This window comes from Botryllus schlosseri, chromosome 11 (assembly GCF_051294905.1).
Source record: "Botryllus schlosseri isolate E-star chromosome 11, Bs_hap1, whole genome shotgun sequence".
Taxonomy (NCBI): Eukaryota; Metazoa; Chordata; class Ascidiacea; order Stolidobranchia; family Styelidae; genus Botryllus; species Botryllus schlosseri.
This window is the reverse complement of record NC_137246.1, coordinates 6526039-6553379: the sequence shown is the minus strand read 5'-3', so window position 1 is coordinate 6553379 and position 27341 is coordinate 6526039. Positions and strand designations below refer to the sequence as shown.

At 40.3% G+C, this 27341-nt stretch overlaps 2 protein-coding genes across 2 annotated transcripts in view; one reads left to right on the top strand and one right to left on the bottom strand.

Moving 5' to 3' along the window:
* The window catches only part of LOC145449542 (uncharacterized), a 43833-nt gene that overhangs the window by 5711 nt on the left and 10781 nt on the right, over nt 1-27341 (top strand). Inside the window, exons 6-17 of the mRNA XM_080327928.1 lie at nt 3281-3445; nt 4392-4518; nt 12066-12172; nt 12549-12647; nt 13447-13500; nt 15347-15479; nt 18646-18756; nt 20649-20724; nt 23861-23956; nt 25843-25969; nt 26173-26315; nt 27040-27218. Of these exons, the coding sequence (XP_080184054.1) occupies nt 3281-3445; nt 4392-4518; nt 12066-12172; nt 12549-12647; nt 13447-13500; nt 15347-15479; nt 18646-18756; nt 20649-20724; nt 23861-23956; nt 25843-25969; nt 26173-26315; nt 27040-27218 (1417 nt within the window). The remainder of the gene's footprint in view (nt 1-3280; nt 3446-4391; nt 4519-12065; nt 12173-12548; nt 12648-13446; nt 13501-15346; nt 15480-18645; nt 18757-20648; nt 20725-23860; nt 23957-25842; nt 25970-26172; nt 26316-27039; nt 27219-27341) is intronic.
* LOC145449543 (uncharacterized) lies at nt 6191-8155 on the bottom strand. The gene is made up of 3 exons (XM_080327929.1): nt 7491-8155; nt 7300-7411; nt 6191-6735 (listed from the first exon to the last, which is right to left on the bottom strand). The coding sequence occupies exons 1-3, from the start codon at nt 7821-7823 to the stop codon at nt 6500-6502; spliced, it is 681 nt and encodes a 226-aa protein (XP_080184055.1). The 5' UTR covers nt 7824-8155; the 3' UTR covers nt 6191-6499.

Here is a 27341-nt window from a genome sequence, read left to right as displayed (position 1 = left end):
AATCATTATTGGCGGACCAACCTACAATGCGCTTACAGAATCACCGCCGTTAGCCGACTCCTTGACCAGCTGATCAACAAGCCGCCAATGTCGTGATCATTGAAGCGTAGCAGATTAGCTAATCAAACGCCGTGATTTCGTAATTACTAGTCTGCCTGCCGTTCTATGGTCGCTGACACGCCCACTCTACGGCAGCTACTTTCAAACGCATTTAGACAAATGTTAACGACTTTCCCGTGAGCTTATTGCAGGTTCATTGACTTTTTTAAACTATAATCTATAGAATGAGACATGGATACGCATAAATTTTGAGATTTTCCAAATTATGAACAACCCTAATGTATAACAATAAACAGCTTCAAACTTCCGTTGTGACTAATCGATCAGCAATCATGCCTGTTGCCGTGGCTACGAATGATGCAAATTGCACAAGACTACAAAAGACGATGTTATGAAATTTCCAAAACATAGTACGACTGGGCCTAATAATATAATATAATGATGCCAGTACTCGAAGTAACCGAATCTGAATTGAGTATCAATTGTAACACGATTGGAATCTAATAGTGAGAGACGATGAGTGAGTACAGAAATGTTACGTCCCTTTCCTGTAAGACTTATATTCTCACCGAGAATTTAATTTCCGATACATTGTTCCAAAGTAGAGGTCTTTAAACCTCGGTTAGTCGTATCACAGCATCCAAAACACGCGGTACACAGCTACGCACGTTTCTCCAAGTGGCATTCCAGCGAAGTCACGATCAATCCACTCCACATCCCACAGCATTGTAACAAGGTGCAATGAAATAGGTATGGTCGAAAAAAAAGACCGAACTGTCATTATGTATTGTAGATCTGGCATTAGGCATTATGCGATGTATAATCGCATACATATTCACACTTTCCACACTATCCGCGCTCTTATACGGCAGTAGTGATACTGTAATATACTCTACCTGATTCCAGGGCTAGTACTCGATTGGAAATGTAATTAATCAGTCACCAGACTTGTAGAGACTAAACATTTAGTTAATTGATGGTCAACTAACTAACGGTTTTCGAGTAGTTCTAGTTCTAGTTGCGGATTTTAAAAATTGAGTTGTTCTAGTTCTAGTTGCGAATTTGAAGAAAACATTGGTTGCCGAACAACTAGAACCAGTAGTCGTGGTTTTGGGTGAATTGAGATGCCATTGTTATGTTAAATGATGTTCGTGCAACCATTGCTCGCTCAGAGCCATCACCGCCAAAGTTGGCGTAGCCAGCGGGTGACTTTTTGGGGTCGGAATCTCTCCCATCCACTTGTGTACGGTTCTCAACCTCCAATGACTTGGTAACCCCTACCTCACAGATAAGAAACTATTATCTGAGAATGACAGGCAGGAAATACGTTGGCGAGCTAAGTCAAAAGTTTGCACTATATTCGGCGGTGAATCAATATCTAATAATTTTTAAATTGAAAGCAATGAATTACGTGGTTAACACAAGCTTCTGGGTGGCTGTGTTACTATTAGGCAATAAGAATTTAGAGTCAAAGAACAAAGATAATATTTATGCCACGGAATTATTCAAAACATTGATAAACAAGAATCAGTGTCAACTCTTTAATCACACCAACCCCTAGACACGCCCTTCTTTCAAGAGACCAAAATGTATGGGATGTTTCAGCTTGTTCACTATCCCGAGCGGCTTGTGGCTTGGTAAAATCGTCATATTCCTTTGGTAAATTTGCTGGCAGGTTTTGCGAATTCGTCTTCTCGCAGCCTCAGCCGAATGACTGCGTGATGCTCATGTCATAATCCCGACTTAAACTAACCCAAGTTATATCGACTTTAATATGCATATACATTACGCCAGGGATCCGTTACCCCTGGCACGCGTGCCAAAATTGGCACGCAAGATGATTTTTCATGGCACGCCAAATGATTTGATGTCCATTATTATAATCACGTTTCTTGCAAAAAGTGAAACAAAAGTTTTCAAAATAGAAAAACATGAATTAGGGTCTTTTTGGGCAGATTTTATTGCTCTTCAAAATTTTCTCCGCACTTCTCACGTATAGTCGGTATTTGACCCGCGGGCCGTAACGTGCCCCGGTCTGTCCTACGTTAATCTACAAGCCTTCGGGGAACCCCTAATTTTCAGTGAGTCACAAAACAAAAGTCTACCACATGTGTGCATACCATATGTGTTGTAATCTGTAGGACTACTAATGAAGCTACTCATACAGACTTGTACAAACTACCCATTTAGTTAGATGATGGTCAACTAACTAACGTTTTTTTGAGTAGTTATAGTTCTAGTTGCTGATTTTGAAAATTGACTAGGTCTAGTTCTAGTTCTAGTTAAGGATTTTAATCTATGCATATTGCATATGCACAGATCGTGTGTATGTCTATCATGAGTCGGTGTATATGCCGAAAAAACATCAAGGACAAAAATAAACTACGTCCTTTCCTTTCCTTAAAATTGGGTAGTTCTAGCTCTAGTTGCGGATTTTGAAAATGGCGTAGTTCTAGCTCTAGATGCGAGTTTTAAAAATTAAGTAGCTCTAGTTCTAGTTGCGCTTTTTGAAAATCAAGTATTTTGTACAAGCCTGTGAGTCACTAATCTATGCTATATATATTTAGTAGACGAAAGTATGTGGCGAGATAGCGTAGCGGTATGATCCACAGCTGCAATACCAATGGGTTGCGGTTTCGAGTCCGATCGAGGTCGACTCCAGCATACCTGTTGGAGGTAGGCTCCCCCCGCTACGTGATCCGCGTAAACGGTGCTCTCTTTTAAAAAGCCTAGAAGTGGGCTCGGCTAAAAGTCGGTAAATACGAAATAAAAATAAAGAGTATAGGCCTTGTGTAAAATGGCCAATGTATAGTCGAAACACTATGAATATCAAACAAACAAACAAGTAGACTATAGTCGTGTCTTCAATATCACATTGTTCCATTAGGACTCGTGAAGCTGTACATTATGTACAAGCTTAATGCATGTGAAACGGATTGTCATTAATCGCAAACTCAAAAAGCCTCGACCAAAGCTATTGTTAAACGTATTTTAGTGCATACCGTCATCTTAATAATTTATCACTTGCGGAAACAGCCCCATGCCTGATCGATGATAATCATGTCGTGATTTATGACCGGGAATCGGACCGCAAACACAAACACCAAGGGCTATAATCAAAATGTCATTTGAGGTAAACCGCTCTATCGTGTACCACAAGGCGCGGCGTTAACAGAGTGTAAAGCATTATTTCAAAATGAGTTTGACGTTTTACGCGCAGCGTTTTCGAACGAGAATTGCTTCCGTTGCCTCGACCGGTCGTTGGTCATTCCCAACATACACGTCTGTGACGGAATCATCCATTGCGACGATCTCTCGGACGAATGCGCCTGTCCCGAAAAGAAGGGTTATCAAAAGCCGGAGATTTGCAAATGGGTTTGCCAAGGTTCGTATCTCATTGTAAATTGTAAATTTAAGAGACCCGGTACAGTTACGCTAGTTAGTAGAGGAGTTGACGATTGATTTTCCGGTTATAAGGTAACTGGAGGGGAGATGTATGTAGTATTTATTTATCAACGTTTGGAGCTACCTATGCGGGGCAACATCATGGGAATGTAATTGAAAGGTAAAATATCTTCACGTGTTTTTCAACTACTCTTGTGATTTTTGCGTTTTTAGACTACTGCTGCTTTATTATTTTTTAAGCCAGACTACTTCGGTTTTGCGTTTTAGCTTAGTCAAGTAGGAAGTAGTATTAAGATAGTTTGGCAGGATATTCATCAATGAAATTGCCTTGTAAAACTGGACCTTATAGTGCACCAATTTTTATCATCATTAAATCCATGTGTTAGTCACGTATACTGTGTCATCCAATTGTCACCGGCAATTGGATTTGCGACGTCTTGTCCCAACCTACTTCTTCGAACTAGTTACTTGAGTACTCTTCTCACATTTCGTTTTCTACTTCTACCTACATTTGTTTTAATCTGTATGGAAAATCATTTTATTCTATTTGTAACAGAGTAGACATTTATGTCATTACTTCTACATGAGTGCAACAGTCTTTACTACTCTGATCAACTCTGAATTCATGACTAGGCTACATCCCTTGAATCAAGTTATGCGTGTTACATCAATGAATTGTCAGAAATATATATTTATCGATTGATCTATAAAGGATTCCCGCATTACTTGAGAATCGCAAGACTAGGGAAACTTCTAATAAATAAGCCACCGACTATATATCATAGTCACTATTAACGGACACAACAACTCGTCATAAATAAAGTTAATTCTCTGTAACCGCCTATATATTATCGCAGACACGTGATATCACCGATTTCGAACACGCTTACTCAACACATAGTCGTGTTAATTACATACATTTACAGGATCAGACTGTGACTGTCCTGGCCAAATGCAGTGTACGCCGAGGGAGTCGAATATCAGTACTGAGATTTTCGTCCGCAATGAGACAGAGCCGATATGCATCGACAAAACCTCCATCTGCGACCGCATGTACGATGTTTGATTTTGTAATAGTCAGTTATGAATCTAGAAAAGCATCTCTAGTCTATGCCTCTATGGTTACAGGCGCCGAGTTACGGGGTGGCGGGGTGGCGCAGCCACCCCATGGCATAATTATGGGGTGGCGGCCACCCTATACAAAATGCTTAAACGCCCGCCGTCTGTGCTGTCAGTTAGCGAGTCTGTGATTATCGCGTAAATGCCAACTATTTACTATTAACCGATACGCGCGCTACTAATTGTATACGCAGCTTAAACTAGTGCTTAACGGCCAAATAAATTGTAATCCGTGATTAGTAATCAATACAATCGACGCGACCTCGTTTACGACGTCGATTTCGACACGCGTGCTCTGAGAAACAACAGCTCTCTCTACCGGACGAGCGAATTCACGTTATACTTCTCTCAATTAAAATGTATTTGTACGCATATTCGTTTACAAAATAATTCTTGAGTTAGTTTCGTGATAGCCTTTTTAATTGAACCGCAAAAAAGGACAGTGTGTGTTGTGTATGCCTGCGAATTGAAAGTCATCCCTGCGCTAAGTGCGCATATTCAATTGCAAAGAATTGTCGCGATGTCAGACTCGGAACTCGATTGTGCCATACGCAAGTTGAGGAATTACGGATTAGATGCGCGCTTTCTCGTTTGCTATAATCTCGAGGCTACTAATTCTTGTCTGCTTTGCACACTTGTATTCCCTCGAAGACACTTATCAGTGTTTGATCTGTTAATAACACTGTGCATTGTGCAGTGCACGGCGTTGAATTATGTTGTCAAATATTGATGCAACAAGAGATTCCCGGTGGCGGAAATTACGAATTTATTCGATTAGTTTGAGCGGGAGCCTTTTAAGTTCCAATAAACTTCATTGCTGGACGGACTCTATCGGGCACAGCTATATGTCGCGGATCGAATTTCAAACCATCGGGATTTGTATTTCCATCGATAAGGTTGCGGCATGTGCAGCCATAATGCTCTTGCAGCAATAACACCTGAATAATTAAAATCGCATCATTTCACGATCAAATTCGATTGGCTGATCGGGACTTGCGTCTGCCGTAGGTCCCGAGCTGAATAACCAGCGCGTTGTCGGTATTAAAACCCTAGTTGCGTAGCTAGTGAGTTTCTCACTTAAAACTAGAAATCCAGTCCTTTTGAAATGCCAATTTACTAATTCGTATTATCGATGCTGCGTACTCAAAATTAGCGAGAATCATTTGTATGCGAAATGGGTCTTCGATGTCTAATTGGTATTATCGGCGGTGGTATGATTTAGCGCCCCCGCATGCAGGCCTACTACCGTCTGCAGAATCACTTTCGCCAAACAGTAACAATCTCTGAGTGTAATATTGTAAGTGTTTATGTATCTTTTTGATTAAAACTTATGCCCGCGTCTGAACAAATTGTGCTCGTTGTCATTGCCGAATCAGGGTATTTAGGTATGACTAGCCCACCCAGTAATTGTAATTGGTGAAGGTTTGCGGCATGTCTGCAATTTCGTTATCAGCGCAACCTTGCCGGCCGATTGTACGTCCAGACCGATAAAAATGATCACTACTATGTATTTCGCGCAGCGTACTGATGCTGATTTCAGCAAACTGACGATCCTTATTAGGTGTACAAATTCGACCTCATCGCTGGAAACGTAGATTTGATCGCGCGCTCTGAGAAACACCATCTCCTATCGCGATTTGACGACCAAATATACGTTCACCTTCTACTAATTAAAGTGCATTATTTGCGTCGTTGAGGGCCGCAAGCCGCGTTTAAAATATTTTGTGAACCATTTTTGTGATAAATATTCTCGTAGCGCGAAGTTGAACAGTGTTTTATTGTGTGTGCCTGCTAGTTGGAATTTATTCCAGTGCCCATAATTCCAATGATGCTTTGCGAACGTAAATCGGGAAATGCAGCAATGCAGTCAAAATCGATGTTTTAATCAGCAACCAATTGTCGCGATGTGAGCTACTTAATAACGTGGGCCTAAGACCAAAGTTTTTTGGGGGGGCTGACGAAGTGCTGTTACGGCTCTGGCTACTATACCTGGTGTCTTGTGAGAAGCTTGTTTCTCAGGAGTAGTGGCATACATTCTTAATGATTTCGAAGAGAGGGGATGTCTGCTTGACTCGGCAGATAGTAGCGAGTCGTCAACAGGTGCTGTGCTCGAGGGAGACAATACCTCAGCTGTCAGTGTGATCAATTCATCTGAATTCAAACAAGACATACTTGGTGCCACATGTATTTTCCATGAGATGAACAGATAAATGATGTGTTAGGGCAGTGGTTCTCAACCTGTGGTACGCGGTCATCCAGGTGGTACGCGAGGAGATTCTGTTTTTTTCGACCGAAGGGAGTTATTAGTTCAGGTGGGATTGATAGAGTTTTTTTGAAGTCGTCGTCATGATAACTTGTAAGATACGTCCGTGATTGTATTTTTCGGCCGTATAGGGAGTTATTAGTAGCACATTAATCTTTGAAGTCAGTACGAAAAGTTCGGCCTTGCAATCGTTGTACATAATGTACAAGTCGCATGAATTGACTATATCATACTGTTCTGACATGGCAGCTATAATAGGTACAAGACATACACTATGCACAATTCTTTCTCCAGTTCTCTGTAGTAGGCTATCCCATTCACAAAAGAATTGTTTGAAGCGGGTCCAGAATGGTTATATTATTCCCCACCATATAGTTGGTATTGGGGATTGGATCAGTGGGTTTCGCGATGTGAGTTGAACAGCAGATGCACACAAGAGTAATACGACCAACCTTTTTCTGTACTTGCAATGAACCCACCAAACTGTGGAAAAGAAGCTCTTTCTGTGTCCAACTCGGAGTCTGGTAATATTGGATTGAATTGAGCAGGCTCCATTGCAAGCAGCTGGAAATGGAATCACACCATTTAAAATGAGAAACTTGACTAGCAATTTTCAGAAACTAAGGAAAGTTGGCCTACAAACCTTGTTTGAAATAGGAGATAACTCGTGATCCTTGAACGGCCCACCTCCAGTCTTGAAATTTTCTTTATTGATATCAGTCATTTTTTTGGCCGCCTTTGTCTTGAGGTTTTTGTATAGAACTCGGAGCTTCGTCCAATCACTGACATTTCTTGTATTTCTATCGATATTGAAGTCCATTTGAACTTTTTTCCAAGCTGACTCCTTGACATTGCATATGGATCGAGCAGTCGATTTATCCAACAAAATCGGTGTTCTGGCCACCAAATTGATCAATAATTCCTTTTCATATTCGGAATAGTTGACTCTCTTCTCCCCCCTCTTCTCAGAATCCATTTGATAAGATTGCGTGTCTGACTCTGACTGAACTAGAACTGATATAATCCGCAAATGACATGCTTCGCTTATGTTTCATAGGCGAGCGACCATTGTTGTCCGGAAATACAAAAATAAGCCGCTTGAGTAACCATAAACTAGGGTGCCGAACCGGTACCGCTGGTATTGCTCACCTTTCCGACGCGATTTCCCGGTTCTGACGCTGAAACGAGTATTTGATAGGCGCCGGATAAGTTTATTTTTGTAATACCAAACTCCGTAAGTCCTAAATCGCGTTTTAATACGAGTACTACGTAACTCTCGTGTTATGAATTTTTTCATAATACGGGCATAAGTAAAAACCCATTGCGTTGGCGGTAAGGGATAATTACTGATTGGCCGCGCGCGTTTGTAATCATCATTCTTGCCTGTCTTTTGTGTTCCAGAATTGTCGCTAAGTGTTACTGCTCAGTCCAGCGACGAATGCCGAGTGCGCGACAATCAATGACCTACTTTAGCAATCATCTCAGCGGGAGATCGCGTCGCGTTACACTGTGTGATGCGATATGCGTGCACAGAATAATCTCGCTAATTGGCCCCGCGTAACACTGATAACACGGCTTGTTGAATTGCAACTGAATATTAGCGTCAGAATGGTCATTTCAAAAGGAAGGGGTTTTGCGTTTCAAAAGGAGGGGGTTTCGACACCCCCCTGGCTACGCGCCTGCCGCCACCCCATGCAAAAATAAAAGTCGGCGCCTATCTTACACCTATAGTTAGTTTTGAATATAGAGAAGTTTATATAGTCTATGCTCTATGGCAGGGGTGGCCAACCTTTTCAGCCAAAGGGCCACATTTGATTGACGATCTATTGCGCGGGCCAATAGCCGCGCGAAGCGCGAACATTTTTCGAAGCTCATAGGTCAATAATATTGTCACCTGACTATATTGCCGGTCCGCTGTATATCGCTGGGCTCAGTTTGCAAGGAATGGACTATTCAGCACCTGGACAATTGGACATATATCGATATCGAAAGCTTCGACCAACTTGCGTCAATCATTTTCTGCCTAGGTTTCATAGTCGACGGTCTTTCTGCGAGCGCAAACGCAAGGTCGCATATGTTGAGCGACATTCTGTCTCGTAATCGTGAATATAGTCACACTCAATCTGATACATCAGGCGTTCTTTCATTTTCACAAAGGGGTGACAATATTAAAAGCAAGAAATCGAGTGACAACATTTTGCGCGAAGCGTGTAGAAATTTTTTACTTTTGATAAATCTATCGCAAATTATTCTGCTTTATTGCAGTGTACGAAGATCTACCAAAATGTAACTGACTCATGGATCTGCCAATGCGTCGGAACTGATATTTTAGTCATCACATCTCAAGTGTTACGGCCAGACTATTCAAATTTTGGTTGGCGTTGCAAGTTCACAATCTGTGCAATCCATTTTTGATAACATTACTAATTTCGGAAATTTCCTTGTAACTAATATACCAATATTGCAGCAACTTGTTAGTAAATTTTCATAACGGCCAGAATAATTATTCTCGTGGAAGTATAAACGTATCTAGCTGGGGTGTCAAACTCAAATTACGTCGCGGGCCGGATTCAAACCATCTGATCGCTCGCGGGCCGGACCATTTAAATGATTGAAATTCCATACCCTTGTTTATTGCTTGAACACTCAATTACAATAATACAATATACAATAATATATTACATTATAACGGATCATAGGGTTCTACTCTAGCAACCCCTTTATTAGCGAACAATGGAATTTGCAAAATTAAGATTATGGCCGGCAAAACACGGTAATATAAACTGTGAAAAGAGTAGCTTTAGGACGATATACCTCATGTGAACGCGTTATGAGTAATACGAGAGATATATTGATGCTGGCTCATTACTATTATATCGCGATCGGGTTTCTCCATATGCAGGGGTGCTGTTAAGTCATAAGCGAAATTGGGAGTGCGTCCACTGATATTTTAATTATATTTTTGTGTAACAATAATATTCTTCATGTAACTTGCATATACTGGTTTCTCACTATGGCGGTTTCACTTCTGTGAATGACTACTTTTTATCCATTTTGTCCGTAAAACTCGGAATAGAGTGTGCATTTTTTGCCTTCTTGGAATTGGGCGTAAATGACGGCTCTTCCTTGCTGATGGTGACTAGAGTGAAACCACAACACCACTGTCGGATGGCTATAATGTGGCATATGAACAATTGAACATACTCGACATTTTGCTATCTTGAGGGGTAATTTGATGATACTATTTAGTACAAACAATCTCAACATTTGTAAGAAATGTGTTGGATAATACAGCTAGAAGTTCTAGATATCCCTGTTAGAAATTCAAATTATGAACAACGCCATAGCTCCTATCCATGTTTTTGATTGATAAGTAGCTTTCCGATACCGCCCTTAAAATATAGGTGTGTAGCGCAACGTTTTGTTAGCCGAATACAGAAGTCGATCATCATTTAAATATTCAGAATTAATGAACAATTATACTCGATTAATATTAGCGAATATAAATTCTAAGCTATTAACGAGTCGCGCTATCACAGCTAAGGCTTGGTCCGTCTCTGCCTGACCCGTGCTTGCCTCCTCCGCTTTATTTGGAACAAAATTTGTAAATCTCTTGATTTTGGGAGTAAAAATGCTCAAAATTCTAGTCATTCTTAGACATCCTTCGAAAATACCAATAATAATTGAATGTTTTAAGGAATGTACTGCTGTAGTGACCATGTTTGGCTCAATCTACGCGTCACAGCAGAGAAAATATAGTGCACACTACGAATGCCATGTAATAGTTCTGCCAATTAGGGCTGAGCACAATGATTCGAGTACTCGAATCTGAATCGAGTATTAATTTTAATGATTCGAGTCGAGTAGTAAAAGACGATTTTTTCGAGTACTGAAATTATACGCTCCTCACCACTGAAAGTTGATTCATCAACGAGGAGTTTATCAACGATCAACGAGTTTATGCTAATTTCACTGTTGAAGCCTTGAATGGCCGTATCGTAGCATACGAAACACGAAGTACACAGCTACGAACGTTACTGGAAATAGCACATTTACGAAGTCATGATCATCCCACGATATTGTCACCAAGTGCAATGAAATCGGTATGGTCGAAAAAAATAACAAAGTATCCTTAATATGATGGAAACTGGCATTATATTCTTTGTGGTCTCTTAAAAGGTACATATTTGAAATTTGACAAATAAGATTTTGCTATGACGTCATAATGAGTGATACTCGATTACTCGACTCGACTCGAAGCATTTTACGTGATTCAGAATCGAATCACCCAGGTACTCGATTTTGCCCAGCCCTACTGCCAATATGTCACAAATTTTCAATTGTGACGTAACAGGTGATTGGCATTTATGGCTCTTTGTGAGTTACAATGGAAAATATTTTGTCAATATGGCTCTTCGGTCGAAGAATGTTCCCGTCCTTCCCGACCCCTGGCCTTCATGAACGAGCTGGCGGAAGCGAGTGGCGCAGCTGGCTAAACACTGCAGTCACGACACCTATGGACGTGGATTTGAATCCCGGCTTAGACCCACTGACTACTACGGTAGTGCACTGAAAAGCCCAGACTGAAAGTGAGCCGTGCTACAAGTCGGCAGCAGAGACCACGATGGGAACACATGGGAGCGAGAGAGAATGAAGAATAACTGCGAGAGAGATTGAAAGAAGTTCCCAAGAATACAGAAGCAAAGACCTATAAGCACAAGGCCTAAAAAGGCGATAAGCTCCACTGTGTTGTGCCCAATAATACATACATACATACATACGAACGAGTTGCACCCGTTATAGCCGACGTATACGGCATGGTATGATTGTAACCCATGATATCGTCGTCGATTCAAAAGTTATAGCATGTAGTTATATATATCATTGGTACGGAATGGATGCACTGATGATGATGATCTCTGCCGACCGTGAAAAACGCTGTATTACGATGTAGACCAGGTCAAGGATATTCTTGGTGCGTTTAGGACAGGGGTCGGAAGCCTTTTTCAACAAAGGACCCGTATTTACCCTATTTTCAATGGTCAATGATATTCCACTGCTACTGCTCCACAATTAAAGAGTCGTGACGTCATGTCTAATATATAAAAAGAACGTGTTTTAAATAAGGGTCAAGTTTTGAACATGTTTATTTTAAATTGATTTTTGTTTTAAATGCAACCCTAAATATAACATACACGCATAATTTTGTTTCATAAAGAACTGACTGCACAAATAAACTTGACGAAGCATTCTGTCCAGTGGACGAAAATACGTTCGAATGTTACGACGGAAGTAGGATCATCGGAAGACATCAACTTTGCAACGGTAGGCATGCAATATGGGTCAATCGCTATTTCATTAACTTTATGCTGAAATGCTGGTTGGTGTGTTGTAAGGTTTATCGTGGGTGTCAACGTGGTAGCTTACCACCATTTAGGCCAGGGGTTCCCAACCTTTCTTGAGAAATCAATGTCCCCATATTTTCTAAGCTCTTTGAAAAATTAAAAACCATTAGACAGTAGCTGTCAGTTATAATGATAAAATGATATAAATACAACACACAATAAATGTGATACTACATTAGTTAGTTATTTTATTCAGTTCATGTGATGGTTGGGGCTAGAAGCCTTGTCATTATTCAGTAAGGGTTCTAATAAAAAGTTGATTGTGAACAAACAATTCGTTTTCTTTCCAACTATAGGACCTATCGACTGCCCGGATGACTCTGACGAGATGAACTGCCACGACATCCACGACTTCTTCTGCAATGAATATCGAATATATTTTGCACATATAAAAGGTAACAAGCACCACGTAACTACTAGCTAGCACCAATGTCAAAGCGATGTCAGTTTCCATCTTGTGTGACTAATAAACCTAGTTCTAATAAGTAACTTCGCATCGGGTAGCTGACAAAACATCAGAGATGGTCAAAGAATACAGCGTTGCTACTCGAGTAGACATGGAAGTAAAACTGTTAATTTCTAGCAACTTTTGTTGCAATAAGTACTGCAAGTGTACATATAAAATTAACGACCTAAAATGTACTTCAGTAATTTCTATTAGTAAATTTGGGAGCGTTGTTGCATGCTTTTAGCAGGCGCAGGTGGCTATACTTCAGAAATTACAATATGTAAGTCTTCGCAGTTAATGCAAAACCACTATTGATACTAGAAATAGGTGCAATCTTCGAAAATGTACTCACTTCACGTGATACATGGGCTATTTTTGGCTGTTCCTATGACAATATCTCTCTTAAAAGTGATCCAAACTTTCCACAAACCTACTTTATACTTTTCAAAATGCAAACTTTGAAAAGTAAGTATTTTTCCTGAAAGTTGTTCAGGTGGAAGTAGAGTAAATCACGAAGGTAGGCAAAACTTACTTTGTTGTTGACTATACCTATGCAAATCATTCCAATGTATCGATAAAAACGAATTTTTGTCGTGATAAAATTACGATACCGCTAATGTCAATTCGTCAGTTTTCCTTCCAAATTGATGCAAACGTTTTATTATCATATTCGAATGCATTTTGATGCCTTGTCCATTTGATCTTCTCTTAGATACCTCGTATAACGTTTATCTACATCTTTGCAGACTGGAGCAATGGCAACGAGACCAGCGCCGGTGTTGCTATCCCAAATGGAGTTGGTGAGTGTGGATAGATATATTACAGTATCTTTTCAACCTATATTAAGAATAGAACTAAATGTTATGATGCGTTAAGTAGTTGTTCACATCAAAGGATTGCGGGACAGTAAACGAGATGCTGCTGTCAAATTTTACTCGAAGCATAACCGCATCTATGGTGCAGTGCAAGGCAGATCAGGATTGCTTCGAGTAGGCAAAATCAGTCAGATATAAGTAATTTCACATATTAGTTTGGAATACTGAGTCCCCATATGAACTACCGATAGTACCTAGGTCCTAGAACAATCCAAACATTTCAATATTGCAAGTTTCTACTGATCGTGTTACTGGAGTTACTAACAACTTTACTCGTAACGAGTGACTCTAGCGTAGCGTAGCCTAATCTTCCCAAAACCTGCTTTTTACTTGTCATAATTAGGCCTAAAACACGGACAGTATGTATTTTGGCTTCGAAGTTGAAATGAAAGCAAAATCTGTGCGATACAGCGGGAATCATGTTGAGAATAACGACGGTGATCCATGTAGATCAGTGGTTCTTAACCTTTTTTCTCCAGCGCCCCCTTTCAAAAATTTCCCGAGTCTGGCGCCCCCTCCTATTGTAGGAAAAACGAAGGGTAAGTGGTCGAAGTCTGCTTTCGGGTTGGGACTTCACTATTATAGCACTCGACTAATTAATTGTAATTGTATTATTGTATAATTGTATGTGCTATTTTCGGGATCAAATCCAGGGTCGTTATAACAACCTTCAGGCAAAGCCTGCGAGCTCATAGCATTTGGTACGAGATCGATGTACACATCCCGAATTCTCCTCTGCGATTGGCAATACGGGGAAGTTAATTGTATTGGGTTTTGTTTTATTGCTTTGTGTGACTACTAAATCCACTGAGAATGTGGTAGAGATTTGCTCACATTAAATTTAGTCCTGCACCAAGCTCTTAACTTTAACATTAATGGAGGTAACAACACTAATCCGTATCATCCTTTATGATACGATGAATAAATATTCTGACGATTTAATTTTGTAGCTCTCAAATACAAGTATATTTAGTTAATTATTTTTGCCAAAAAGCTTCAAAACATCTTTAATGTAAAAAGGGCATCACTCTCAAAAGTTGTACAGTAGCCTACTGTGCCTTTTCGATTTCGACACGCAGTGAGCTGCATGATATAATACCTAGTTCAAAACATTTTGTGGAAAATAACCAGAGCTATCAGTATAAGTATCAGTTTAATGATATTTTCATCGTTTAAAACAGCACAAAACTGCGATACAATTAAGAGGTTGGTGCCGAAAGGTGTCGAAACGACTCGGAGTAGTTGGCGTGACGGGAGTGTTATAACGGGGAATTGGCAATCCAAAAGTACGATAAATTATTTTTACATGAATTAAAATAAACTACAGCATTCATGGAAACATGGTCGGTGTATATTTCGCGATGAACGCGACGAAAAACGTGAGATTTGACGTATTTTGTCGAATGTTAGTTTGCAATGGGAACTCTGGGATATATAGAAGTATTGTTCTACTATATAATAATATTTCCTTTGTACATCATCTAATGCGAGGCCATTTTTCTTCAGCGCCCCCTCATTTCGCCCCCTGAGCGTTTCCTCCCCCATCAAATTCCAAATCGCTCCCTATGGGGGCGTTCGAGACAAGGTTAAGAACCACTGATGTAGATAGTTGAGCAACTTGCCCGGTATTGACTAATGTCTGTGTTATTAATCTATTTAAAAATTTAAATCAGGCCGTATCAGTGAACAAGTTCTAGACAACTAATAACAATACCAATAACAATACATCACGAAATTGTAACGCTGAAGAAAAAATCCCGGAATTTTTCAGAGATAAGATTCGACCGACCATTCTTCACCAAAAAATGTGACGGGGTGGCACTGTGCTCAAGAATGGAAGACGAATGCAGTTCCGACTGTCCCGAGGTGCCCGGATTTTGCGAGCATTCGATAAGAGGATTCAGGTAATATATAGCGATGCAGCATATATGCTAGTGAGTTAGTCTATATTCATTTTTCCCTGTGCCGACAACACCATTTTGTCAATATTATATCGAGTTTAGCCCCAACTTTGAGGTCTCTGCACTTGGATACGAAATTAACAGGGAGATAACAATGTCACACGTATGCTCTCAGCTGATATGTTACTTAGTCAGCGGTTCTCAACTTTTTTGACCTCGTGGACCGGTAAAACTTCAAGGCAAATCTTGCGGACCGGTGAACCTGCAAAAACTAAAACATACCCTACATTAAATTACGACTAATATAGACTAACGATATTTAGGTTTGGTGCAAAAGGCCATAGTTGCTAAGCACCAGGGCCGTAACAGCACTTCGTCAGGCCCCCCCAAAACGTTGGCCTTGGGCCCCCCATAGGGTGATAAACATAACTTCTGGGGGGCTTCGCCCCCCAGACCCCCCTTCGGCTATCCACTTTTTGACGCTATTTGACATGAGCATTGGGTGTCCGTTTTGTGGATCAGCTTTTCCCGCCTAGACGCGCGAAGCGCGAAAAATTTCAGTAAATCATGATTGAATCGGCCAATATGATCTGGAATTACATATATACTGCTATCAATTTTGATCCTCTCTCTACTCACGTAATCAGATTTACCGGTAGAGCTGAGCGAGGTCTGTTTTAAAACGTAGGACCGCCCAATAATAATTAGACATCTTCGGGCGTACCCGTTGGCACGAACGAAACAGCACTTCGTCAGCCCGCCCCCCCACAAAAATTGGGTTTTGGGTTCTCATAGGGTGATAAACATCACAGTGTTCGCTTTTGCCACGAAATTAGCTGCACTGTTTAGTGAGCCAGCTCGAAGCGCGAAAATTTTCGATAATTCATTATATAATCGGTCAATAAGATCGGGAATTGCATAAATATTGCTATCAATATCTTGTCCTCTCTGCTCACGTTATCAGATTTACCGGAAACTGTAGGGCCCGTAAATAATAATTAAACATCTTCGGGCGGGCGGACCCGTTGGTATGACTTCGTTACATGATTTTATTTCGTGACCTCCTGTCTGCTATATCAAAAATATAGAATCGCTCAAACGTACTAAACTAAAAGACGCACACGATTTCAAATTGCTATTTCTTTACTGGCATATATTTTTCCTGCTGGATGGTATTTGTCTTATGAGGTTCAGATTGCCAAGGCAGGAACATATGGCGCCAGTCATTTAGGCGCCTATGGACAATTAAACCTATTATTTTGTTTATATAACGAAGTTTTCGGTCTGCGTAAGGGCAGTCCGTTTCGGCCAAGCTTTTCGCGCTGCCGATCGTTCTGGCACACTTCTTGGAGTCGCATGGAATAAGCTCTAAATCGTTATATATCTTGGTGCGTAGTGGCGTGTTAATGGCCAACGCCGATATGTCCATTTCTATAAATCTTGCGTGTTTTTTCTTGGGGGAAGAGTACCAAATAATCAAGATATTTGGCAACTTTAGATCGCGCGCAGCGCGAAAAATTTTGGAAAAAATTGCATAAATTTTCAAAAAATACTCTATAATTTATGCTAATTCACGAAATAATTTGGGGCCCCCTTCGAGCTCGGGCCCCCCCCAATTGGGGGGTTTGGGGTGCGGCAGTTACGGTGCTGCTAAGCACCATAACCCCCCATATACATACATACATGAATAATGTAATATTGAAAACTCCATTTAATGATGCCTTGTTGATAGTAAATACTTATACGCGGTGCTATCGGAGTTTCTGCAAAGTGAAGCTCGCGATGTCCTGTTGAAGACCACTAACTTGATTGTGAAATGTTAATTTGCTCTTTGCTATTGGCTCTATTATACTGCCAATAGTTGCCAAATTGTAGTTTCTTTAAAAATCTCCGTAGCTTTCACATATAACCTGTCCGAAACGAGTCGTACGATACTTTTTGACAGTTTCTTATGACACTTGTATCATTGAACGTAATACCTTGGTAGCTTCCACACCCTATATTAAGAGTGCAAATGAATATAACTTTATTAGTTACACGAGCTTTCGGAATTCTGCTCCTTCATCAGATGTTAAAGGGAAAAGAAGGGCAACGCAGAGATATTTTGAATTTGAGCTTATACATATTGTTGCTGTCGATTGTGGTATTCATGGCGTTTGTCGACTACGATCGCCATTTACACCAGGCCAAATTTCTTCATTTTTATTCGACTTGTAGCACGGCCCATTTTTAGGCTTTTCCTTTGACACCGCCCATACGGATGAGATGGCTAGGAAGAGCCTAGATAAACCTCCAACACTTAGTAGGAATTCTAGAGTCGACCTCGGTCAGACTCAGACCGGCAACCCGTCGGTGTTGTAGCCGTGGATTATACCATTACGTTATCTCGCCACTTCAATATATACAATAATACATATAATGACATCATTGTGACGAACGCGTAAATGAGACCATGAATTCTTCATTACGACGCCATGGAACAAAATACGCTCCACACTTCTAAATAAATTCAAAATTGAATATTTTTTCTCTAATCAATGGACAAGCACTTAACTTTATACATTTTGTAACTGAGATATAAAATTCTAATATATCTGGTGGGCCGGCGGTTGAGAACCACTGCCCTGGGCTACTTAAAGGTGCAGCCTGCGATAAGATTAGGAATGAAAAATAACCATGCATTATGCGAAAACACCACCATAGCGACAACACAATTCTATATACTTTTGAATTTGAAAACCATTAATACCATGTATTATTTTACGAAGCTAGATTGATATTCGACCACATTTGGACAAGTAGATGATTTCAGGGAAATGCCGATAATGGTAATCAAATTTGTGAAATGCTTCTATACTCCAATTTTTATTCTAATCTTATTTCTGATTTTCCTGAGCATACTACAGGAGAATTGTACAGTGCATGACGAGCCAAGCTAGTTGTACAGACATTTGTCATTCGCATACTTCGCGAACTCTGATTTGATATGAGTTGAACTTTCTAATTCGATAAATTATTCAATTTCGAAGTTTTGGTGAACTTGGTAACTTTTATTCTAATCTAAATAAAAAAGAACTATGTACAGATAATTTTAATTCCAATGTAATTTGAAAAAGCTACAATTTTCCCCAGGTTCGACGAACACTTGAAAATATTATTTGTTTCGCAGATGTCCTAATTCCGGTTCAAACCTGATCGGAATCGAGGTGTGTGATGGTAAGCCAACGTGTAACGACACTCACCCAGAGGAGTCCATGGATGAGATGGGATGTCCCGGACGGTGAGTAAAGTGGTTGCCCGACATATGAGCATGCGACACAATGAAAAACGACAGTTAAGCATGCGACGCTATAGCATGAGGACACATTAGCATGGTAACACATGAGCATATGGACACATGAGCATGGGGACATATCAGCAGGGTGAAACATGAGCAAGGGGACACATGGGCATGGAAACAGATTAGCATGCGACACTTGAGCATGGTTACATATTAGCATGGGGACTAATCAACATGGTTACATATGGGCATGGTAACACGTGAGCATGGGGGCACATAACCATTGGGACACTTCAGCATGTTGACACTTGTACATGGTAATATATGAGCATGGTTACATATTAGCATGATGACAAATGAGCATGCGTACACTTGCGCATGCGACATTTGCGCAAGAGACATTTGAGCATGCGACACTTGAGCATGCGACATTTGAGCATGCGTCACTTGAGCATGCGTCATTTGAGCATGCGACACTTGAGCATGCGCCATTTGAGCATGCGACATTTGAGCATGCGACATTTGAGCATGCGTCACTTGAGCATGCGACACTTGAGCATGCGACATTTGAGCATGCGACACTTGAGCATGCGACATATGAGCATGCGACACTTGAGCATGCGACACTTGATCATTTGTCATATAACCCTAACCAACTTTAATACCCATCACACCAACCCTGAATCTTGGGATACCTTAACCCTAACGCAAACCCAAACCCTAACACTAATCTTGGGATACCTTAACCTTAACCCTAACCCTAACCCTAACCAACCCTAATATCCCCTTCCCAACCCGATTACCCTTCAACCACAACCCTAATCTTGGGATACCTTAACCCCAACCCTAACCCTAACCAACCCTAATATCCATCACCCACAACTCTGATCTTGGGATACCTTATCCCTAACGCAAACCCTAACATTAACCCTAATCTTGGGATACCTTAACCTTAACCTTAACCTTAACCCTAACCCTAACCCTAACCCTAACCAACCCTAATACCCCCCTCCCAACCCTAATACCCATCACCCCGACCCTAATCTTGGGATACCTTAACCCCAACATGGACCCTAACCCACTTCGATACCAAATGTTCCCCCTACCCACCCACGGCACGTAAAACGTTCCTATCAAATGAGACCCGCAAAATGAAATAATATGTCCCGTGTCGAAATGCGAATTTGGAATCTATATGGTCACATGCTCAAATGTCGCATGCTCAAGTGTACCATGCTCAAGTGTCGCATGCTCAAATGTCGCATGCTCAAGTGTCGCATGCTCAAATGTCGCATGCTCAAGTGACGCATGCTCAAGTGTCGCATGCTCAAGTGTCGCATGCTCAAGTGTCTGCATATCCACGTGTCGCATGCGCAAGTGTCTGCATATCCAGGTGCCGCATGCTCAAGTGTCGCATGCGTACGTAACCCCATGCTCGTGTGCCACTTAGCTCTTGTGTCCCCATGCCCATGTGTCCATATGCGCATGTGTGCCCATGCTCGTGTGTACCCATGCTCATGTGTCGTCAAGGCTCATGTATCGCATGCTCATGTGTCACCATGCTCAAGTGGCACTTACTAAATTGTCACCATGTTGATGTGTCCCTATGCTCACGTGTATCCATGCTCGTGTGTCCCTATACTCATGTGTCCCCATGCTAATATGTCCTCAAGTTAATATGTCTCTGTGCTCATGTGTCTACATGCCCACGAGTCGCCATGACCAAAAGTCGCTATGCTCAAGTGTCGCATGCTCAAGTGTCGCTTGCTATTGTGTCGCATGCTAATATGTCCACGGACCGAGTAAAGTAGGGTTAGAGTAATTCGATCACGATTCATTTGACCACGGCGGTCGAAAACTAGAATAATCGTCAACGTAGGAATTGTTTCTAGATTTTATTGCAAGAATAAAGGGAGTACAAGATTGCCGATTCATATCCCGATTCAAGGAAAGTGCAACGGGAAACAGGTAACTTCTGTGGTGAAGTACGATGTGTAAATACAAAATGCTATGGACATAATATAGCGTTGAAATGAATTCCTCGTGATATCGAAGTTGCACATCATGTTTGATTATACATTTTCGGCATATTCAGATAGATTTTGGTGGATGTTCGAATATTCACGCTAATGCTATTTCCACAGAGGTTACAAAATATGTATCATAGAGGTCATTTCATGGTAGTTCAGTGGGTACACCGCGTGTCGGAGTTCGTCGTCCTCAATAACCAATTTGTCACATTAGGGATAATGCAGGGTTAAAATTGGAATGAGTGGGCACGATCTATTCATGTATTTATTTATTTCCCCTCCAAGACACACAATGCTGACATCATCACAACCATATTATCTGTAAATGCGCTTCTATGATACATATGTATAATATAAAATACTTCTACAAATATCGAGGACGAATTTACCAAGCACAGGCGCGAAATGGTTTTTCCAAGAACAGCATTAAAAGTAATTAACTTACTGGAGTTGCCAATTTAAAATCACACTCGTGTACCCAATTATGTTATTTCCATTTTGACCTTCTGTGATGTTTAGCAATTGAAACCTTTCAAAATAAGTGGGCCTTGAGGTCAGGCTCTTGCGCTAAAAACAAAATATAAAATAAACATCATAGTAAGATCGTTATAATGGTGGCATATATTAAGTAAAAATTTATATTCAAGTCACTGCAACAATTAGATCAATATTTAAAAAAAACGTTTGTTGAGGCTGTCGGGGGCAGGGTTGTAACCAAGTCACATGGTTCCGAGTCACGAGTCAATCATACTTTTGTGGTTTTGACTCGAGTCGAGTCGAGTCATTTTCAATTCATCACAGACTCGAGTCCGAGTCCAAGTCACCGTTTAAAGGGTCAAGTCCGAGTCATGGTGTTATGACTCGAGTCGAGTCCAAGTCACAGTATTGAAGTCATGTTCAACTCATGTTTTCAATCCTGCTTGGGTAATATCGAATTCCTTGTTTGCGAAACATGCTCATTTCGTCCCTATCAGAGTCTTGGCACGTGTTTATTTAGGCAGATAACGGACAGGTCCTGGCCTCATTTACCGATGCTAAAGATAACTTTACTAATCTTAGAACTTAAAATCGAATATCTCTCTTGTCAGTCTGATGCATCACCAATACAAGCATTCAGTTTTTATTATGAACACATCGACGATAGTTCACGAATAGCTGATAGAGAACCAACAAATTCACGTCAAGATACTAGTTGATAGAGAATCAATAGATGCATGTTTATTGTTTATGTAGAGGTATTTACAACAGGCCAGCATGCTGTAAAAGCGTGCATGCAACTATGTGCATTGTGCAGTGACAACAGAACAGATACCCTTTGATTATACTAAAGGTTTTCCCAATTGCATTACAGACTACATCGCAGTTACAGCATTGGAGAAATAATTGTACAATGGGGCTGTTCAAAAACATTTTTTCAAATTTTCCTGCTACTTCTGAAAATTGCTAGATTGCCTAAAAAATCAAATTTGGCTCAATTCCAACCAGTAGAAAGCAATGCTATGAAAGAAAATTTTAGACTAATTACAAATAGAGATTTTCGAATTTTACCGGCTATCTCATGATATTGTTACATTGTGTAAAAATATGATTCATAGCAAATTTGACTCAATTCCAACTAGAAAAAGTGAAGATATTAGAGTAGAATGTTTTGGATATGAAAAAATAGTCGGCTTACTACTATGTAATTATATTATATGAAAGAATTTCTCACTAAAATACTCCATTTATTTTCAAATCCAAAATATTCTCCTCTCACATCATTGATTCCACTTTTTTCAAATTAAGCCAGATTCAGTGTTCCTTTTATGCAACATAACAATTTTATCAAGTAACCACCCAGTAAAATAAAAAAGAAGTTATTTTAGAACAGCCATATTGTACAAACATCACACAACATTAGCCATTCATTATTACTCACGTGCACAATGCACATACCTAACAAAACGTCAAATGGACGAGGGGCATTGTGTGTTTTCACAGACAGCAGATCAAATCAATGAGTTACACCTCAAAAATACTAATGTGGAAAGGAGATCCTCAAATATGTTAAAGCGGCATGGCCGTAGAATGAATCCACATCTACTGAATACACGCTCCACTAGTGCACTCGATGCAGGAATTGACAAGCATTTTTGAACCACACTGAAGAGCATTTAATACTCATTCATTCTAGTCGCCCAAAAATGCAAAGAATCATCGCCTTCAAATCTACACATGAGCTTATCAGTCTCTTCATCATCTGAGTCATTTCATTGCCTCTAATTGAACTTTGATCCAATTGTTTGCATGTATAATTGAAAAGTCTTGAGTACTTTAATTGCGGAGGATCTATTACCTCTTCATCACTGGACGATTTTGTACAATGCATTGCTACTATGTATCATTTTCTGTTGTTTTTACGGCGGCATATCTGATATCAGACAAGTGCAACGAAAGCAGTGTTGACAAATAGCGATGTCGGCAGAATTCGTCGGATGCGTTGATCTAGCCATTATGATTCGCAAATTTCTTCATCTTCAAGTCATATAAAATAAGCCGAGTCAATGACTTGGGTCGAGTCATGCGTAATGACTCGAGTACAAGTCGAGTCAATCCAAATATTGACTCGAGTCGAGTCGAGTCATTTTCCCATTTCAAGAAAATGATTCGAGTCAAGTCGAGTCATAAAAAAATCGTGACTCGAGTCTGACTCGAGTCGAGTCATGACTCGAGTCATTACAACCCTGGTCGGGGGTTGCACAAAACGGTGCCGGGGACCGTGGTTTGCCCACCCCTGGCCTAAGCTTAACTGTAGACGGATTTCGAACGGGCTCAACATCTAATACAACGTTGACAACTGCCAAAAGCAGTAGCGCGGTTGCAATAACTCACTCCTAAAGGACGTATGTTCAATATGGTTTTATCGGAACAAGAAGCATTCAAACGGATTGTGGTGGCGTTAGCAAATGATACACTAATGTAGCCACGTTATTTGCAGCAGATATTTATCATTCGTATTTGTGACTTTTGATCACATTTGTCAGTAAGCGTAACTGTTGTACCTAATTTATAATTTCACACACTATAATATTTAGGAATGCGATGATCTCAGTGACGAACTCAATTGCTCGGAAAAGACTCACTTTTACTGCAACGACGGTGGATCCACGTTGTTCGTACTCGTCAATCAGGTCCGTATCGTTGGTAATTATTGCACTATAAGCTATCGCAATGATAATAATTATGCTTTCTGTCATCTTTCTTTCCGCTATGAGCTGAATGGTATGACATAGGGATACCTTATGCCTTCGTTTAGGAGGATATGTCCTCCTTTTTCAACTTAGAGTAAAATGTCCTCCAAGGACGCCCAAATACCTTTTTTTGTCGCATGTCGTCCTAGTTTTTTGCTTTGAGATTTAGGAGATTAAACAGCGACTACTAAAAACGACGAACCCGACACAAAGTACACGTGAAAACGAGGTTTTTCTGGAACTGTCGCGAAGGTTGTCAATTTTTTTTTGAAAAGTCAACCAGTGACAAAGTATCCGTGGAAGCCCGGTTTTTCAGGCAGTGTCTTGTAAGTCACTTGTCACCTATATAGTGTTGTATTTAAAACAAAAATCATTTTAAAACCAGCATGTCCAAAACATGGCCATTGCTTATAAGATGTTTTTAAGTCATGGCGTCACGAACCTTCAGTTGTGACGATATAGTGGGTTGACGTTGTTATATGGTACCTTAAGATTATAATTGAAAACATAGGGTTAACTTGCCTCCTTTGACCTAGAATATATTCAATCAAGACTACATCTTCGTGCAATATTTCGTTCCGATGATACAGGAATCAGTGTTGGGATCAAGTCACTACCTTCGAGTCACGAGTCATTTCGAGTCATTGCACATTTTGACTCGAGTCAAGTCAAGTCAATCGATTTTTGAAGGTGACTCGAGTCAAGTCAAGTCACTCGTTTTTTGGAGGTGACTCGAGTCAAGTCAAGTCAAGTTACGAGTCAAGTCACAATTCAAGTCAAATTGGTTTTTCGAAGTATGAGTGATGATTCAAAGTCATTACATTTTCCTAGATGTGTGAAAGACAGATGTGTTGGTCACATATCTCGCATCAATAACGAGTATAAAGTCTAATTATACATGCCAAAGGGCGTTGTATCGCTCACGCAGACGTAGAGCAGCTAATAAAATACGTGAGGTAAAATAGATGATCGAATACGAAGCGTCGAAAAGTTGAAACATTATTGATATGGTATAATACACTACCATATACACATCCGTGAGAATATAAACGCATAAACTATATTCGTTCCATTCAAATCATACAAGGAGGTCGGCTAAGGTGGGCACTGCGCGATGAAAGCCGTCTAAGAAACAGAGACACGTTTGCTATTAGATTATACTACTGATTAGTCACATTAACGTAAGCTGTCATCAGTTCGTTTTCGGTAAATTTATTTGTGATGTAACAAGGGGCCACTGAAAGGTACAATCAGTGAATGACTGGTTGCTCTCACAAGTGACACATGCGTATCACGAATAATCCGAACATAAAAAAGATACAGAGATTTAATCGACACCGTTTAGGCTACTTGATGACTTGAAATTGACTCGTAAATTTTGCTCCGAGTCACGAGTCAATCCACATTTCTGAAGCGCCGAGTCAAGTCAAGTCAAGTCATTTTTTCAAAGTGACTCGAGTCAAGTCAAGTCATACGAAAAAGTTGACTCGAGTCTGACTCGAGTCTGACTCGAGTCAAGTCATGACTCGAGTCATCCCAACACTGACAGGAATACCTGCTATAACTGCTGAACCGACGATGATTTCGAGTGTTCCAACCATTCCATATCGTATACATCGACTATATTTAGTTGAAAATCGTCCTAAGGCTCATACTATATGTTTTTTTGCGAACGAATTCAAACATTTATGACAGAATTATAGAACTTGAGAAAAAAAGTGTCTTTATTAAAAGGGCATTCGTTTAAAACACCCCTTAAAACATATCTTAAGAACATCTGTCGTTGTAAATGCAACCCTATAACCTGTACCCACGTACGCATTCAGGTATGTGATGGAACATCTGACTGCAAAGAAGGGGGCGACGAATGCCAAAATTGCAACCCCAGTCCGTTTTCGTCAGACGAAAGGCTTATAAATTCGAGAGTACTTATCTGGTTCCTTTGGATTATTGGTAAGCTCGAATACCAAAGGTTGATGCTTTGTGAAGTGCGTAGTTTTGTTTTGTATTGGCCGCAATAATGAGCAAGCTACATGAACAGCCGCTCGGAAAATACAATTGCGTCTGTGTGTGTTTATCGCTGACTCTGCGATTGTATGAAAAGTAACTACAGAGAGCTTGTTTTTACAGAAGATGTTACCGAATTTATGTTGCAGGTCTGTTTTCTGTGCTTGGAAATACGGCCAATATTACATTAACAGTGATTGGTTTGATCCGACCCTCTGGAACGGTATCTGTTATCAGCGTCAGCAACAAGATATTGGTTTTGAACCTCTCAATGGCCGATTTACTTGTCGGGGTGAGTCTTTGTAAGGAAGTAGCGGCGATAATCCTCAATAAATATTTGCGACTAAACTGGTCCACTTATTTTTTTTTCGCGACCACGAACTGACATATCGATCTCACCTTCCATCACAAGCCACCTCATTTTCTCGCTTGCATTTTTGTGTTATCATCTTCTACTCTTCATTCGTCAGTGTACATGTCTCCTTTTTACATCGCCTAGGTCCGGGTGGGTGTCTGATTTGAAAGACTACTCCAAGTCGTTTCGACACATTCCTATCTTTTCATTGTATGGCAGTCTTGTGGTGTTTTGATCTAATGAAATTATTATTAAAGTGATACTAATTCATTGATTTTATACATTGATTCATGACTAGATCATCACTAGTAATAAGCGATACAATTTCACCCATCATCATCCTATGACCGATTTTGATATGACGATATTAGCCTGAGAATCAGACCTGGACTTGGACATGGCATTTCCAATCATTTTCATTTCGCATGTGATAATTTGAACAAATTTTATTCATTACCGGATTTGGTGAACATAATACCAAATGAATTTTGGATTTGAATATTTTGAATCTTTGAAGTCTGATTTATATACGATGAATCGATGATATATAATTTACAGCCTGTGCGACTCCTAAGGCTTTACCGGTGCATTGCAAAATCCCAATTCAGACCGCACCAAGATTATGTAAATGATGAAATGATTCTTCTCTTATACCTCGCAGTTTTACCTAATGGGACTTGGTATCAAGGATGTAACGGTATCTTCATATTGCGTTACCGACCAAGAATGGCGTAGCAGTTCCACTTGCTCGGGGCTCGGAGTAATTGCTCTCATCGGAACCGAAACTTCTGTGTTCATCCTCACAATCATGACGGCTTATAGACTCCATCTTGTGATGAGGTAATTAAAATACGCTGTGATGTAATGTCTACAGGGTATTCAAATGCTCGATGCTCAGTGCTCACAGTTAGGAAAATGCATGCTCCTATGTTGACCTCCTCATGTAAGCAGGACCGAAACAGC